General features: G+C 55.8%; 1 protein-coding gene across 5 annotated transcripts in view; it reads right to left on the bottom strand.

Annotated features, from left to right (window-relative positions):
- Nucleotides 1-15,018, bottom strand: part of OPCML (opioid binding protein/cell adhesion molecule like) — an 872,021-nt gene that overhangs the window by 17,910 nt on the left and 839,093 nt on the right. For 2 of the 5 annotated variants that reach the window (XR_004316937.1, XR_004316938.1), the window contains exon 9: nucleotides 1,044-5,426. Coding sequence is in view for 3 of the 5 variants with exons in the window: in XM_032472534.1 (XP_032328425.1) it covers nucleotides 5,326-5,426 (101 nt within the window). In the remaining 2 variants the exon portion in view is untranslated. Of the gene's footprint in view, nucleotides 1-241; nucleotides 5,427-15,018 lie in introns of those variants that run through there. The other 3 variants (XM_032472534.1, XM_032472535.1, XM_032472536.1) reach the window with 2 other exon arrangements.

Genomic DNA, 15,018 nt, shown 5'->3' with positions numbered 1-15,018 from the left:
GATTTGTGATACACAAGTGTAATATGACAGTGCCCAAACTGCCTAGCATTCTGTGCGCGTGTGGGTGCACGTGTGTGTGTGGGTGCATATGTGCATAAAGCGGTAGGGGGAGAGAGAGAGAGAGAGAACCCAGTTTTCTGATTGCATCGACTCCCCAGAGCTGAAAACGCACACAGCCTACCTAGCCCTTCTCTATTCCTGGAAACCCAGTGAGATGTCCTAATAAATAGCCCCCCAAAAGTTACAAATTTCTTTGAACTTTATTGGTACACTGCACAATCACAACCATCTCGTATCCATCCTGAATTAGAAAAGGTTACAACTACAATGTAACATGCACAAAATTCAGGTAGTATATTCACCCTTAATACAATTATTGACAGAAATCAAGTCTCCGTTGATTTTTGAAGGAAAATGTAAGAAAGAAAATAGAAGGAAAAAACTCTAGAAGGCTGACAAAGTTATACTCTTGTATCATGTGATAAAATTTTAAAGCATTTGAACATAGATTTGCTTTAAGGATAACTGGGAGTGAGCGCACCTGTCTGACACAGCTGTAACGGCACCATTGACAAGTCAAAAAAATTTTTTTAATCTAGAGGACTCTGGACTTGACAGACACATCTTCGTACACCCACACATTCCTCACAACTGCACTGTACACGTCACACAAGTTTTCCAATGATTAAAAACGCTCCCTTTAACTAACACAAGGGCAGGCGTGATTACACATCATTGCTATTATGGATACCATTATAAATCTGCCGATAGCGTAGAATGCAGGCCCGAAAAGATAGCAGAGGGTTCACCGCCTTTCTTTCCCCACTCACTGTGGTGGAGCAACTGAAATAACGCGGTGCCTTTAAAAGGGCACCGTGGGAAGAAACAAAACGGAATCTCTTCTAAACTACAGGAAATGAGGCTTCGCGGACCACTTCCAGGATGAAGACAATCGCGTCTAATAAGTCCACTCCACATTCCTTCGGGCTGTATCTTGCACCTGAAGGCTGAATTGCTCTGGTCCAGCTCTATCTTTTCTCCACGTCTTTTCATCGCAGGTCTGCTGCTTCCTCCTCTCATTACTTGTCTTCTCCTAAGAAGCGAGGGAAATGAGCCTGGCGCTTTTATTTGTTTGCTCTCAGTGATCATCAGTGCTCATCACACAGCATCTTTTGCAAACGTTGCCCTCCCAGCGACACACCTGACGTTCTGCTGCAACTGCTCAAACTTCCTTGTCTTAGAATAAAAGGACAGGGAAGCTCTGGGTACTCGGAGGGGAGGCAGCCGGACTGAAGTTTCTAGGAGTTGGGTTCACACGAGACCAAAAAAAGCTGATTCTCGTTTGGGGGAAAAAAGAGGAAAAATGAACTTTGCCAGCAAGAAACATTTTATCCTGCTTCCTCTACTTCCCCTAATGCCAAAGAGATTACATTTTGTTTTGGAGTTTTTGGTTTGTTTGTTTTTAATGTTGGGCTTTCTGGAGGGCGGGGGTGAGCTGGTTCCAGGTACTGCAAAGCCGGGTTTTCTCCGGTGGGGACTCAGGGTCAAACTGGGAAAGTCGATGTCGCCCTCATACCCCGCCTGGCCCTGGGCCTTCCTCCCCTCCTAATGATGCTGGCGACACCACACACAGTCACGGACGAGGAAGCGTCTCCGTCGGCACAGGCGGCCCCCGCCATGTTACAGCCCCTCCCGACGCAGTGCCGCCGAGGGCTCTCTCTGAAACCGGCTCCCACTGTAAGTTCTCTCCTCTGTTCACGTGGGTTTTCCCGGCATACGTCGAGCTGGCTAACCCCTCCACGTTGGGAGCAAGCTGACTGGACTGGTGCAGACACAGGCCCTTGAACTCACCCTCGGTGGTGGAGTTCCCAGAATCCCAGGGCACGCTTCCACCCAGGTTGTGAGAACTAATTGTCCAGCTCCTGAAATGCATTGTCTGGTATGCGGTGTGGGTTTCGGGGCCAAGAGCCCCAGGCGTACTTCTGATTCAAAGTCTCCTCTTGACTTCTGTTCCGTTGAGCACAGCCGCATCAGAACCGCCGCACACAATCCTCCCTGCGCAAAGGTGCACGGGTTGGCCGCCGCTCGCCTGCAAGGCCTCCCTCCCCCGGCTAAAACAGGAACGAGGAAGACGAAACGCACTTGCTTAGACTTGCAGGAGACTGTATCAGGCACTTGACAGTAAACCACTGAGACCAAGCTTGGCCGGAGCCGGACACTCGCACGTTCATGGGCATGACTTTGGTGGACACACGTGTGAGCTTGGTCCTGGAGGGGGGGGCTCTCGGAGCACCTGCATTGCTGAATTCTCCCACTCAATCCCCTGAGAAGCCTTGTTTGGTTTCCTCCCCGTGTGCAAACCTGTGCCGAGCTGCAGGTTTCCAGGGACCCAGTGCTTTGCCCTCCTTCACCCTAACTGCCACCTCCACCCCTGGCACCTTTAAGACAGTCTCCAGCAGGACTGATGCACCTGCTCTCCGTACATAAAGTGGAAAGAGTGTGAGAATCAAGACCGTCTTGAATGAGCGTTGGCTGTTCTATGTGCTTCAAAAGGCTACTGTCCTGGGGAGCCGTCCCCACCAAGGTAGCCCACACAGCACGTGTGCTGGAGGACGTCCGCCGTGGAGAAGGCGTTCCTCTCCCGGTGCCCCTTGGGTCTTACTTGGTTTTCTTCTTCCCAGACAGGGGAGGATGGACGGTAGGACTTTTTCCCTCTGAAACGTTGCTGGAACATGTAACTAAAGACGTCCTTCCTGGTGTCCAGTGGGAGAGGGCAGCACGGTGTCCTCAGCGACGCTGAGACCCAGTCTCCTTGTGCTCAGTAGGTTCTGGGATCTTCCAGCCGAAGGAGGACGGACACCTTTAGATCAAGCCTTGGAGTGAAGGACACACCCAGCTTGTCCGTTGCAAGCACACTGTTCTCCAAAACCGTCCACGCCGCCTGGCCTCCGCACTATTTTACCCCAAGCTAACACCTGTATTACCAGGAGGAACTTCAGGTGACACATTTAATTCTCATCCAGTGCCCACAGTGACAGAGCTGAGGCACTGACCGTCTGACCATGCATTCTGACTCTGTGCTGGCTCGAGACTGTCCCTGGAACGTGGAATCCACACGCTGCTTTCGGCATATCATTTCTGGTCCCCAAATCTGTCTCCTGGCAGCTCCCTCGGAAATGTGGGTGTCTGTTTTCAGCAAGCAAATGTAATATTAATTTCACTTACACCAGCTCTAACTCTTACCAAAGTGCCTCGCTCTTTGTATGCCACGTGTGCACGTGCACGTGTGTGTGTTTCCCACTCCGAGGTCGTGTTCACGTGGCATCCTGCACAGAAACAAAGGGGCCACGCAGAGGAGGAAGCCCAGTCAAGCACTGAGGGCGCGGGACCCTGCGGGCTGGAAGTTTCCCGGTCCTCCGGGCTGTGCGCCCGTGGTTCTCGCCCCTCGCAGCTCACCCGCTGCGGCACCGGAAAAGGGCGCAGCCCTGCGTGGTTTCCAAGGCCATTTCTTCGCATCACAGGCACCCTGGCTGGCTGAGCCCTTCTCGTCCCGGGAGACGGTGCAGAAAGAACAGGTCAGCTCTTCTCTGTGTGCTGGAGCCGCCCTGAACGTGGCGAGCTGAGGGCTTCGCCCTCCAAGCCACCGGAGAAACAGCCTGTGTCCCTTGCACTGTCCCCTCCTGCTTGCCGTGTGGCATAATCAAGTGCTCAGAAATTAAGTCAGTTGCTCAAGTGCCCTCAGCTCAGAAGAGCTTCCTGAAGCAAATACCATGTTAACAACACACCCGCCATGTAATTGGCTTCCATCAGCTTTTCACTGGATAGTTTTCAAACAGATTAAACCAAAGCTGGACCAGAGGAGACGGGAGTTGAAGTCGCCCCGCTCGGACGGACCGCGCACCTCTTTCTGCAGACGCAGACGTGTGTCCTTCTCTTCCTGTCTTGCCGCTAAGGACGGTCCCTAGGTTCCTGACGTGGGCTTTCTCGAAGGGCTGAGAAGCATGAAGACGGGCACCTCAGTCCTTCCAGTGACAAAGAAAAAAAGCACGCTAGCAATCCAGGCTTCCCCAAGGCTGGGCTGCTTCCCAGGAAGACGCTTCTGGAAACACCGTCTCTTCCGGGAACCGTGAGTGACTGCTCATGAGATTGCTCCTTTGGTCCGTCTGTTACCAGCATCGACTCCGGGCAGACGGGGTACCGCGTTCCAGAGAGCCCCTTACGTAGTGCTTGTCTGTGTCGTTAACCCATGAGCTCACTGGCTTTCACACGCGAAGCTGACAGGTAATTCTGGAGATGCCAGTGTCTGCTGGGGGTGGGGGAGAAATGAACACGGGGGGACAGACACAAAATGATTAGAGACTGATATGGTGATGGACAGGTGGTGAGTCGTGGGGAAATAAACAGAAAGAAATGCTAGGAAATGACACTGATGGACTGATAAATACAGTAAATACATTGCTAGAGAGGGGGCCGGGCAGGTGGATAACTGGATGGGGCGATGAATCGGACAGGTGAATAGATGGGTAACTGTATGATGACTTTGACGGAGAGCTTGATATAATGTAAATAATCAGCCACGTGTGGACCATTTTTCATGACACGGACGGCATTTTTTAAAGAGAAGGACTGTTCTCAGAACACCTCCCCCTTTTTTGGTCACGCAACTCTGAACTTTTGGTTTTGGGCTGTGCGCATACCCCCAAACCTCGAATCCCCAGTGGAGAGCAAACAGGGCAGAATGGCTAGAAGAGATGGTTTAGGTAGAGAGAGAACTTCCCAGAAAGAAAGGCCGTGAACCCTCGTGTAATTAGGTAATAATACACGTGGAGGCAGCGATATGTACATTAGAGTCAGGAGAATGGTCCAAAGCTCAAGAGACACAGATCGCAGGACGCCTGGACAGAGCTCTCGCTGTGCACTACGTTACAAGCCAAGTCGTGTCTTCAGGGTGTTTATCATGAGGCACATTTTTTGCGCAAATGGAGCTTATGATTTGGTGTGGGGGGGGGTGGAGGCGGTGGGGGGGGGGAGCAGAGGAAAGGGGAGGGGCCGCGCTGGCAGGAACGGACTCTACTTCTGGCCACGCCCACGAATGACCATCCTGCACATAGTAGAACCCTGCTCGCCCCTCCCCCCAGCCCCGCTCGTTCAAACTGGGAAAGAAAAATCAAACAAACAAAACAACGAATAAAAGTGAAAAATCGAGAAGAAGGAGAAGACAAAAAAGAAACGAAAAAGAAGCCCAGACTGGTTTGCCCTCCGCAGTGCAGGTAAAGTCTGTGATGTGGAGAAGCAGGCATTGCTCAGAAGACCTATGGTTTCTCATCAAAACTTGATGAAGAAGTGGGCAAAGAGGGTCCCTGACAGCCAGAGGCCGGCCAGCGCTCTGGACGCCGAGTTTACACCATCAATGACGGCTCCAGGCCCTGTGTAGGGAGAGAGAGACAGACGTTTAGCGCTCACCCGTGGGCACCCTGCTCACCCCTGACAAGCACGGGACAGACATGCTTCTCCGTGGGCGCCCCGCCCCCACCCCAGCCCACCCCGAGCCTCCGGGTCCGCGTCCGGCAGGAGAGCCCGGCCAGAGTGCTGAGACTCGCCGGGGCGCCGGCAGCCGGCAGCCTGCTCCAAAGACAGGGGCTCGCGGGTAGAAGCGGCAGAGGGAGGCGGTGGCAGTTGGTTAGGCTTGGGGCTGAAGGCAAGGGCAGGGCCTTCTTGCGCTGCATCCCCACCTGGGCGCTACCCTTGGACAGAGTGTCCGGGGCCGACGGGGAGGGAGGGCAGGGCGTAGGCGTGAGGGGAGGCGAGTCGGAGCGGAGATCCGCATTTTGTGGGGGGGGAGGAAGGGAAGGCGTGGGAGACCCAGGAGTCTAGGAGCTGCTGTGGCCGGCCTCCCGCCTGGTGTAATGGGATGTGGTGGTGACTTCTGAAGCGGCTGAGGGAGAACGAGCAATCACACCCCAGAGTCTTAAAGACGGGACGGGTCTGGGCCAGCGGTCCGCGATGCGTCTCCAGGGCAACGACGAGGGCGGCCCGTTCTCAGCCCCACCTGCCACCGGACGCCCCGCCTGGCAGCGTCCTCCTGCGGCCTCCCCCTTCTTCCCTCTCCCTGGCCCCCAGACGCAGCCCTAGGGAGCCGGTCACATTCCACTGTGAGTCCCACGTGCCGCACCGCCCCCTTCGTCTGCCACCGCGAGAAGACGGCCCTCGCCTGCTCCAAGGCCCGGGGCGGAAGGGTCAGCCTCCAGCTCTGCCCCTGCGCCCCTCCGTCACCTTAGCTGCAAAAGCCGTGAGAATTCAGGGTCAGGAGCAAGAGCCAGCGAGCAGCGTGCTCCAGGGGAAGCAAGATCAAGTGCGCCCAGTGGACAGACGCCCTCGAGAGGCGTCCTTGGAGGCCCAGAGACAGAGGGAGGGGTGCGGACAAGACAGGCGTGCCTCACCCAGCTTCCCGGGCGGGACTCGCTGCCTCCTGCGTAGTCAGTCGGCTTGCTGAACAAGCATGACTATTTAAAAAGTGTCGGTGGAGTGGGGTCGCCCGCGACAGACCCCGCGTCACTTGGCCTGCGTGTCCACGTGAAGGTGCGGCGGCGTGGTCCCGGCCCTGCTGGGCGGGCACGGGGCTCACGGGTGGCCAGGGGCAGAACGGGTCTCCCGCTCCAGAGCACCCAGCTGTTCGGCTCCGGGGACCTCAGCGCGATACCTGTTCTGTCTCTGACTTCCAGTGCGGACCGTTCTCCTAGTTACTGAAAACTCATATCTACATGATAGCTTTAGAGTGTGGCTCATGGTTCCCTGTGCTTCCCGTACAGACTATTCACAGAACAGGGCAGACTCCAGGCCCCAGCCCATCGCTGTGGTCCCCGTGGGAGTTTCACAAACACCTACGGAAAGTCGCCTGACTCTGGGCCCCATCGGCCGGGCCCCCGTCCTAGGGAGTCACCCTGGCTACAGAATGCACGGAGCTGGAAAAGGCCGTGTGACGCTCAAGGTAATCATATGCTCTTTTGCAGAGCATGAATGATTTAGATTTTTAAATGAGTTTATAAGGAAGTGAGCAATGCAGATTTGCAAGACCCATGTTTCCTTAAAGTATATTTAAAATATAAAATATATCTTATAAAGTATATATAATATAAACTTTATATTAAAATATGAATATTAAAATATAAAGTATATATGTTTATATTGTAACATAGAGAATATTAAAATAAAAAGTATACATTATTCTTTAAAGAATATTTAAAATATGAAGTATATAAAGCACATATTATAAAGTATGTGTAATATGAAGTTTATATTAATATATAGGGAATATTTAAAATATAAAATATAACATATATAACATTTATATTATAAGGAATACTTAAAATACGAAGTATGCAATGTAAGAATATTAAAACATAAAGACACACAGTATATGTATAAAGTATACGACGTGCATAGCTGGTTGTACAAGTTTACACGTGCAGGTGTGGTGTGTGCGCATTTTTGTCTAACTCATGGTATTGATAGCTACTTGAGAAACAACTGAATGAGCTCCATGCCAGTCGGAGACGAATCGCCTTGTTCCGAGTTCTGCCAGTGGACTGAGCGTCCCTCCGGATCCCCGGCCACCAGCACGAGGCTGGATGCAGCTAAAACGTAGGGAGAGTAGAAGGATTTGGGAAGGCAGAGCATAAAGGTGCGAGGTGCGCACAGAGCAGAGGCAGGTGGCAGTTGCCATGAGATGTCCGCGCTCGTCAGGCAGGGGGCTCTCAGCCCCCCGGGGCTCACCCCAGGTGGGAGCGCCAAGGCACGGGGCCCTGTGGGGGTCGGCATAGCGCCTGCTCAGCCCGCGGATGGGGGTGATGATAACGAGTATTTAGAGGGTCTTCTCTGCGTGGCGAGCATACCTCTAAATCCGAGCACCTGTTAACCCACCGAGTCTTCTCTGAACCCCGTGGCACTCCTCTTTTATAGACGGGGAGCTAAAGAGCAGAGCAGCTCGGCACCCTGCCTGGGGCCACACAAGACACAGAGCGGGACGAGATGAGCAGGGTGAGAACCAAGTCACTCCGTCTACACAGCCGGCGCCCTTTCATCAGGACTCCCCTTCCCCTCGATGGAAAACGGTCCTTTGTGTTTTTCAGAGACCTCATCCTCTGGCGAGAGGAAGGGCGGCCTGGGATCTGGAGACCCCGATTCTGCTTGTGACTCTGCGCTTCCTGGGGGGTGGCAGTCCCTGGCTGGCCTCGCCCTCCCATCCGCCAAAGGAGAGAAGGCTGGGGCTGACGACCTCTGGGTCCCTCCTGGCAGCGCCGAGTGACTGTGTAGAGGGCAACCCCGCACCTGGCGCCAGAAGGGACACTGCTGAGCGGCCAGACGGCCTTTCCCGTGCGGCTTCTCGTGCCTCAGCGCCGTCTCCTGAGACAGCACGAGGGCACCGGCAGGCCCAGACCCTAGTTTCCTGTTCCGTGGCCTCATTTTCTGTGCAGCTTCAGGAAGTTTTATTCTGTAGCGGGTCTGGTAAGCCCTGCTTTACGCCATCGGACGGAACAGCACGTCACCGCCAAAGCGCCTTTGGCTAATCAGCGCATGGAAAGGGCTGAGCCGCTCTGGCCAAGGGGCTCATCTAATGCACTAGGCTGGAGGTGAAAACCAGCCCTGCTTTCCTCGTCGGCATCCCGGATGCTCCTGGGATCTGGCAGGTGGGCCAAATGCCAGGCCAGCGAGAAGCCCACGGGGGGGCTCTGTTCATAGCAGCAGAGAGGGGCTCACGTCCACATGCGACGCACGCCAGGCTGGAGGGACGCCAGACAAAGGCGGTCGGGGATGAACTGATTCTTCAGCAGCATCTTCTCCACAAGCCTGATTCCACCAGAAATGAGAGGAGAGAAGGGCTCTGGGCGCCAAGGCCACGCCCCTCGTTGGGCAGCCGCTCCTTCGTGCTTCAGTGGACAGGAAGCTGCTTAGCGACGCGATCTTGCCCCGCGCTCACCAGGGCTCACCTGTGGTGCCTTGGGCCGGTAGGAGGCTCTGCAAGTGTCAGCTCCACGAATCTGCCACCGGGGAGGGCAAGACCCTGGAGGGGCTCCTCACCTGAGCTGGGCAGCGAGGGCGGCCCTAAAGCTGGGACGCAGGTCTTCAGGTGCCAGCTTGAGTCTGGCTTCCCTCTCCCGTGGTTGCTTCACGGAACCACTGCGTGAGCCTCCCCAGGTACTTGGTACCCAGGACAATACAAGTTTCAATCTCAATAAACACAGACTAAGGAGAAAGGTGGTTCTTGTCTCAAATCTCGAATCCAGGCTTTGTGACGGGAGGCAGACTTTCCAGCTTGGGTTCCACTTCAGGAAACTCACCCGACAGGCACCGGGATCGAGGACGAGGATGACTGAAGATGACGTTGAAAGGCCAAGGAAGCGGTGTCTGTGGGCACGTGGCTGGGACAGACACCTGAGAGGGGCCCTTGGAAGGGTTTTCGCTGTGTCCACCTGCCCTGGCCTCGCTGCCTTGACTTTGCAGCCCTAAACCCTGCAGGGCAGAGGTCGCTGACCGCCACGAAAGTGCAGCCGATGCTTGCAGCGTCGGCGCCAGTCCTGGCTCTGCGGCTTTTGCCGGCCGAGCGCTCTCAGACAGAGCTCTTTGAGTCTTCTCCTTGAAAGCAGGGGCAGCGCCCTGGGGTTCTCAGGGTGAAGGGTCACGGTGGTCGGGACGGAGTGTGGAGGAAGCGGTCGTGTGGCCATGGGGGCTGGCGCCCGGGCCGCTCCACGCCCCACCCGTCCACTTCTTAGTTGAGGCTAATACTGGCCTATTTCAGTCTTTTCTAAATACTCTGAGCCTGAGGTGAGTGTTGGTGGGTAAGAGTGAGGAGGAGAGACAGGGGAGATGGGGGCTTGCTGCTGAGAGAGGCAGCAGGCCGTGAGGGCCTAGGAGGGCACGGGCCACCGAGCGGGGGCAGGGGGAAGGTCCAGAGCCAGGCTTCGTAGCAAGTCCAAGGGCAAGGGACCAGTCTGAGAGGGAAACCGACCCCACTCTGGCCTTGGGAGCCAGGCCGTCCACTCAGCAGGCTTGTGCTGGTGCCTGCCCCAGCCAGGCTCTGCTCCAGAAAGAAGGGGGCACACCGTCTCCCACACCACAGAGCCTGCACACCGTCAGGGCCTAGAATACACTCTGCCCTGGTCTAAATCAATAAGCAAACACACAACAAATTGTTTTTTAAGCCCTCACGGATTCTGAGAAGAAAGCCCTTTGAAATAGAACAATGGACATTCCTTTGATCTCAGGAACACCCCACCTGCTGGATAGTCTGAGAGGACAAGATTCAGGAGGCATGGAGGATGGAGTGTGAATTTTGACTCTGCTCTCACTAGAGGAACGGCTTTGGAGAAGACGGTCAACTTTTCTGATATAGGTTTTATTTTTAAGTCCAAAATATGTGGGGGGATGGTTCTACCTCCCCTTACAGGGCTGCTCTGAGGATGAGTTAAGATGGTACCTAAAATCCCTGAGTATAAGTAAAGGATGAATAAACTCTGGGTGAATTAGAACCAAGATAATAATTGCCAGTCTCTAAAACAGCACCCTTTGTGGGGATCCTGCTTTAAATAAGAGGCCGTGTGGATACCAGGTTCTCAGGGACAATTGTCAAACACCAGCTGAGAGCAGACGTGGCTCTGGCTTAGCAAGCAAGTGACCAGGTCGCTCCTGGCATGGCCGGAGGAGGCTCTGACCACAGATGAGGTCTTCCCAGGAAGGCTGGTTATTCCAAGAAACTGGGTTTAGAAGCCCAGCCCTTTCTGCGGGCAATCGCCACGTTTAAGGGATCTTTATTCATGGTTGGCCACGACTCAGTCCAACAGTGTGTTTGTTACAAGCATCAGACTTAATTCAATACTTTTCAGGGACAACCACACCCTTCCTCCTCCACCCGCCTCAAAGCTACAGATGCATCACCTCCTTCACGCCTGAAGGTGAGCATCCTTGAAGGGAAAAGCTTGCGTGATGCTACAAAGCCAGGAGACGAACTGTGAATGGCAACAACGACAAGCAGAGACCTCGGGGACAGACACGCAGATGAAAGTAAATACAGAATGCGGAGGTACAGGACGGAAACGATCATGGGGAAAACTCCAGGAACGAGAAATGCTGTCCAAGTTCCTCCGCTGCCAGGTGTGCTCCGGGCCACGGGGAAGGCTTCCAGCCACGCGGGAGGCCCAGGCGGGGTGGGCAAGCAAGCAAAGAAAGAGGGGAGCAGACGAAGAAAGCCAAGTCCACTTGGAGAGGCTACTTACTTTGTTCAATTAAATATGCTGCACATTATAGACTATTTTTAAAAGCAGATGTGGTTGAGGGCTTAACATGGAATTAACCTGCGGGCCTAGCTCTCCTGGAAGCAAGAATTGGCCGCCGTGTTACAGGGGTGGCCGCCCGCCCTCGGGAGTGGCAGGTGTTGAAAATCAAAGTCCCCAAACTCAGCACAAAGCCCCCAGAAATATACAGAAGCTTTGGTGAACTCCCACCTTGCAGGGGATTTTGAAGCTCAAATGTGGAGGGTACATTACAAGCCATGAAGGTACCGAGATGTCACCGTTTTCCTGTCCATGAAAACACAGCCCAGTGCTTCAGCAAGGGGGACGACGGTCCAGCGGACATCCTACAGCAGCAGGTGGAGGGACCATCACATCAAGAAAAGAAAAGAAAGCCCACAGGCGAGTTGAACTCGGTGACACACAGCAAGATCAGGGAGGCGTCTGACGTCTAAGCGGATGCAGCTTGTTCTGAGATCTGGATGGGTTTTACAAGTATGAATATGAACTATGCGACCTTCCTAATGAGGAAGCAAAGGGATAATGATGCTCTTGGTGATTAAAAGAGGAGAGAGGAAATCTAATTAGAGGGCGTGTGCCTCACACTTGTTGGTGAAACGTAAACCTATTTGCAGCAGTGCCGGCTGATGAAGGCGCCTCGTTCCCCGTCAAAGGGACCTTCTCCTCCACTGTCTTTAATTACAGTGGCAAACACAGCGCTGTGTCGTGGAACAAGGAGGCTTAACCGGGCTTCACATCTCCAGGAAGACGTGCAGATAAAGAGGCAAAAAAACCCCACAAAAAACGCAGCCATCTTTGTTTTGTTCTTCCACAAAGATCATCGCTTAGAAGTTAGTACCAGAGGCTCACTGCAAGCCCGCCGGCTCATCACGGCCCCGGGAGCGGCGAGGCCCCGGCCTGCGCCGGAGCAGCAGCCCCGCTGTCAGCCCCGCCGGGCGCCCCGGTCAGAGCCGAGCACTCCGGCTGACGGCCGGATGGCAGTGACTCAGACAGAGCGGGTGGGGGCGCGGGGGGGACCAGGAGTCTCATCACGAGAGAAATGTGAAATGTCTGCATATTTTATTTTCCTAATATGTTGACATTTTGCAGGTTGCAGAAAATAAGAGTGATTGCGCGGCTGTCATCAGCCAAAAGCCTCCGTCTCCTGCTCTGACTCATCCCCTCCCACCTGGGTTTAAACTGTGGATTTGGAAAATAAAAATCATATGCGTTATCAGCAGGAAATGGACAAGCATGTGCAGCTTTTGATGTCTCTGCAGGAAGAAATCACGCGATGGACGTCTTCCTAAACCGTCTGCTGGGACGTCTGATAGAGTCTCCCTCACAAGAAAGACCCAGGGGAAAAGCCCTAAATTTCAAATTAGCGCCGGGCCGTGCGGGAGGCTGGAGCGCCAGGGGACGCATCAGGGCAGTAGCCATGTGGCTTCCCTGGGGGGGGGGGGGGACTGCAAGGCCCTCTGGGTATTGGGCCTTCCTCTGGTTAGTGAGGCGCTCCCCTGCAGAGAGGCTGTGCGGATGCCCCCGTCAACTGGAAGATGCATTTATTAATCCAACCAGTGTGCACCGGGCAGTAACGACCGCCAGATACAGGGCTGCACCTCTTAATGCAGAAACAAATACGAACAAATTCCAGCCCGAGGGCACACAACCTGGAGAATCCAGACTCACCCCAAAGGGTGCAGGATGCGAGGAGCCGCTCGGGGCCCCTCTAGCTGAAGAAAAGCCCGTTTGAAGAGCCAGCCTGGTATGTCTGTTTATTCTGGAGAAACGGCCCTTAGCAAAAGAAAGACAGATCGCGTCCCCTTGTCTTCCAGGGGCTGCAGAGGCAGACTGTCTGCAGGGCTGTGCTGCGGCTGCGGGGCCGGGGCCGGGGCTCTGCCTGAGGAAAACTCTGCAGCCCGGATGCCACCCTGACCCGCACAGTCTGCCATTTCTGTTTGCAATGACAAGATGCCTACGTGCTGTCCCCATTCCTGGTCCTTAACTCTTCGTGGAACTAATTTGCGCCGCTGCAGCTTCACAGACAAAGCGCGAGAAGCTGGATTTTCTCTCCGCAGCGTCCCCTCTCCCCTCCTGGCTTTGTTTGCCTGCTCAGTCCCTCCCCCCGCAGCTCCAGGAGTCCAGATGCTCACACAGCTCACTGAGCGCCCCATGTCTCCATGGTGCTGGTGCCGGATGTCACCAAGTTCAGAAGCCCAAGGACAGGGTCGGGGCCTCTGGCTCAAGACCCAGGGGAGGCGGAGGGTTGGTGACTCCAGAGACAGAGAGTGGCCTTCAAGGGTGGCCAGCAGGCCGACTCCCCCCTCCCCCGGCTGCACGCAGGCCGGGCAGGACCCGGGGATGCTGGGCTCAGGAGGGCCCTCGGAGGCCTCGCCCGTCAGGAAGGCGGGCCAGTGCTCTGGTGCTCGAGCAGGTTGCTTCCAGGACGCAGGGCGCCCGCCGCAGCCCCGAGGCCACGGACGACGGGCTTCGGAGCCCTGCCTTCCCTCTGCTTTGCGAGCTCAGAACAGAGCCCTAGGCAGCCGGGAAGCAGGCCGGGACGCTGTCGTTCTGCTGGTCTGTCTCACGGCAGCCCCGGAACGGAGCACACGGCTTGCACCGGAGTCCGCACAGGAGCGCCGCCTCCGCGTCCCGGGACGGGTCCGCGGGGCACGTGTGCTGCCTCTCACGTCCCGCGGTTGCCGTCAACTAGGACAGGCACGCAGCGTAAAGGTCTGAAATGCCGCGGGGGTCGGCGCCCCGCCGCGCGGTCCCCCTGTCGTGCGGTCCGGGAGGGGCCGCGGCTGGTGCAGCCCCGCCCCCGCCCCCGCCGAGTCCCTCCGCCGCCACGCCCTCTGTCCCTCCGCCCCAGCGCTTCCCACGTCGCCCCTGCCTCCGGCCTCCGTGTCCGCTGCCTCCTCCTGAAGTCGCTTTCATCGCACTCGCCTTTGTTCTGTGCGCGGAGGCAGGAAGTAGATGGAAGATGGGTCCGTGTGCGAGGCCTGCTAGGAGTGGGTGCTGTGAGGGGTTCACGGGGCCCAAGGGTCCCCGGCAACCAGGGCTCTGGTCCCTGAGGGCAGACGCCAGCACGCGCCTGGGAGCGCGGGCCTGCCGAGCAGCCTGGGGAGTGGGAGCGTTCGGGCTGTACGTCTGCAAACCGTCCCTTGAAATGACGAGGGCGGACTGGGTAGCCAAGAGAGGAAACCGAAGTGCAAGACGGGCTCCGACAGGCTGACGGGAGACACGGGTTTCACGGGGCCGCTTCCCTGGGGAAGCTGTGTCTCCTAGGAACGGAGTCGTGTCCCCCAGATTCACGCGTTGACGCCCTAACCCCCAGTGTGTGTTGGAGTTGGGCCCGTCCGGAAGTAGAGGTTAAATGAGGTTATGATGGGGGGACCCCGATGAGATAGGGTTAGTGTCCCAGTGAGAAGACACACTGGGGAGCGGCCCTCTCTCTCTGCCGGTGCTCAGAGGAAAGGCCATGCGAGGACAGCGTGGGCGTCTGCACGCCAGGAAGAGAGCCCGCATCAGAAACAGGTGGTAGCTTTTCCCGGCTTGATCTTGGCACCTTGGCCTTCCGTCTCCAAAACTGAGAAGACACACTCTGTTGGCTAAACCCCCAGCCCACGACACTGTTAGGACCGCCCGGGCAGGCCCGTGCGCTGCTCCCTGACGTGACGCACCTCTTCCTCAGTTAACGGGAGAGACGGACGGGCACGTGGATCATGGAGTG

Source organism: Camelus ferus, chromosome 33 (assembly GCF_009834535.1).
Source record: "Camelus ferus isolate YT-003-E chromosome 33, BCGSAC_Cfer_1.0, whole genome shotgun sequence".
Taxonomy (NCBI): domain Eukaryota; kingdom Metazoa; phylum Chordata; class Mammalia; order Artiodactyla; family Camelidae; genus Camelus; species Camelus ferus.
This window is presented reverse-complemented; position numbering and strand designations above follow the sequence as displayed.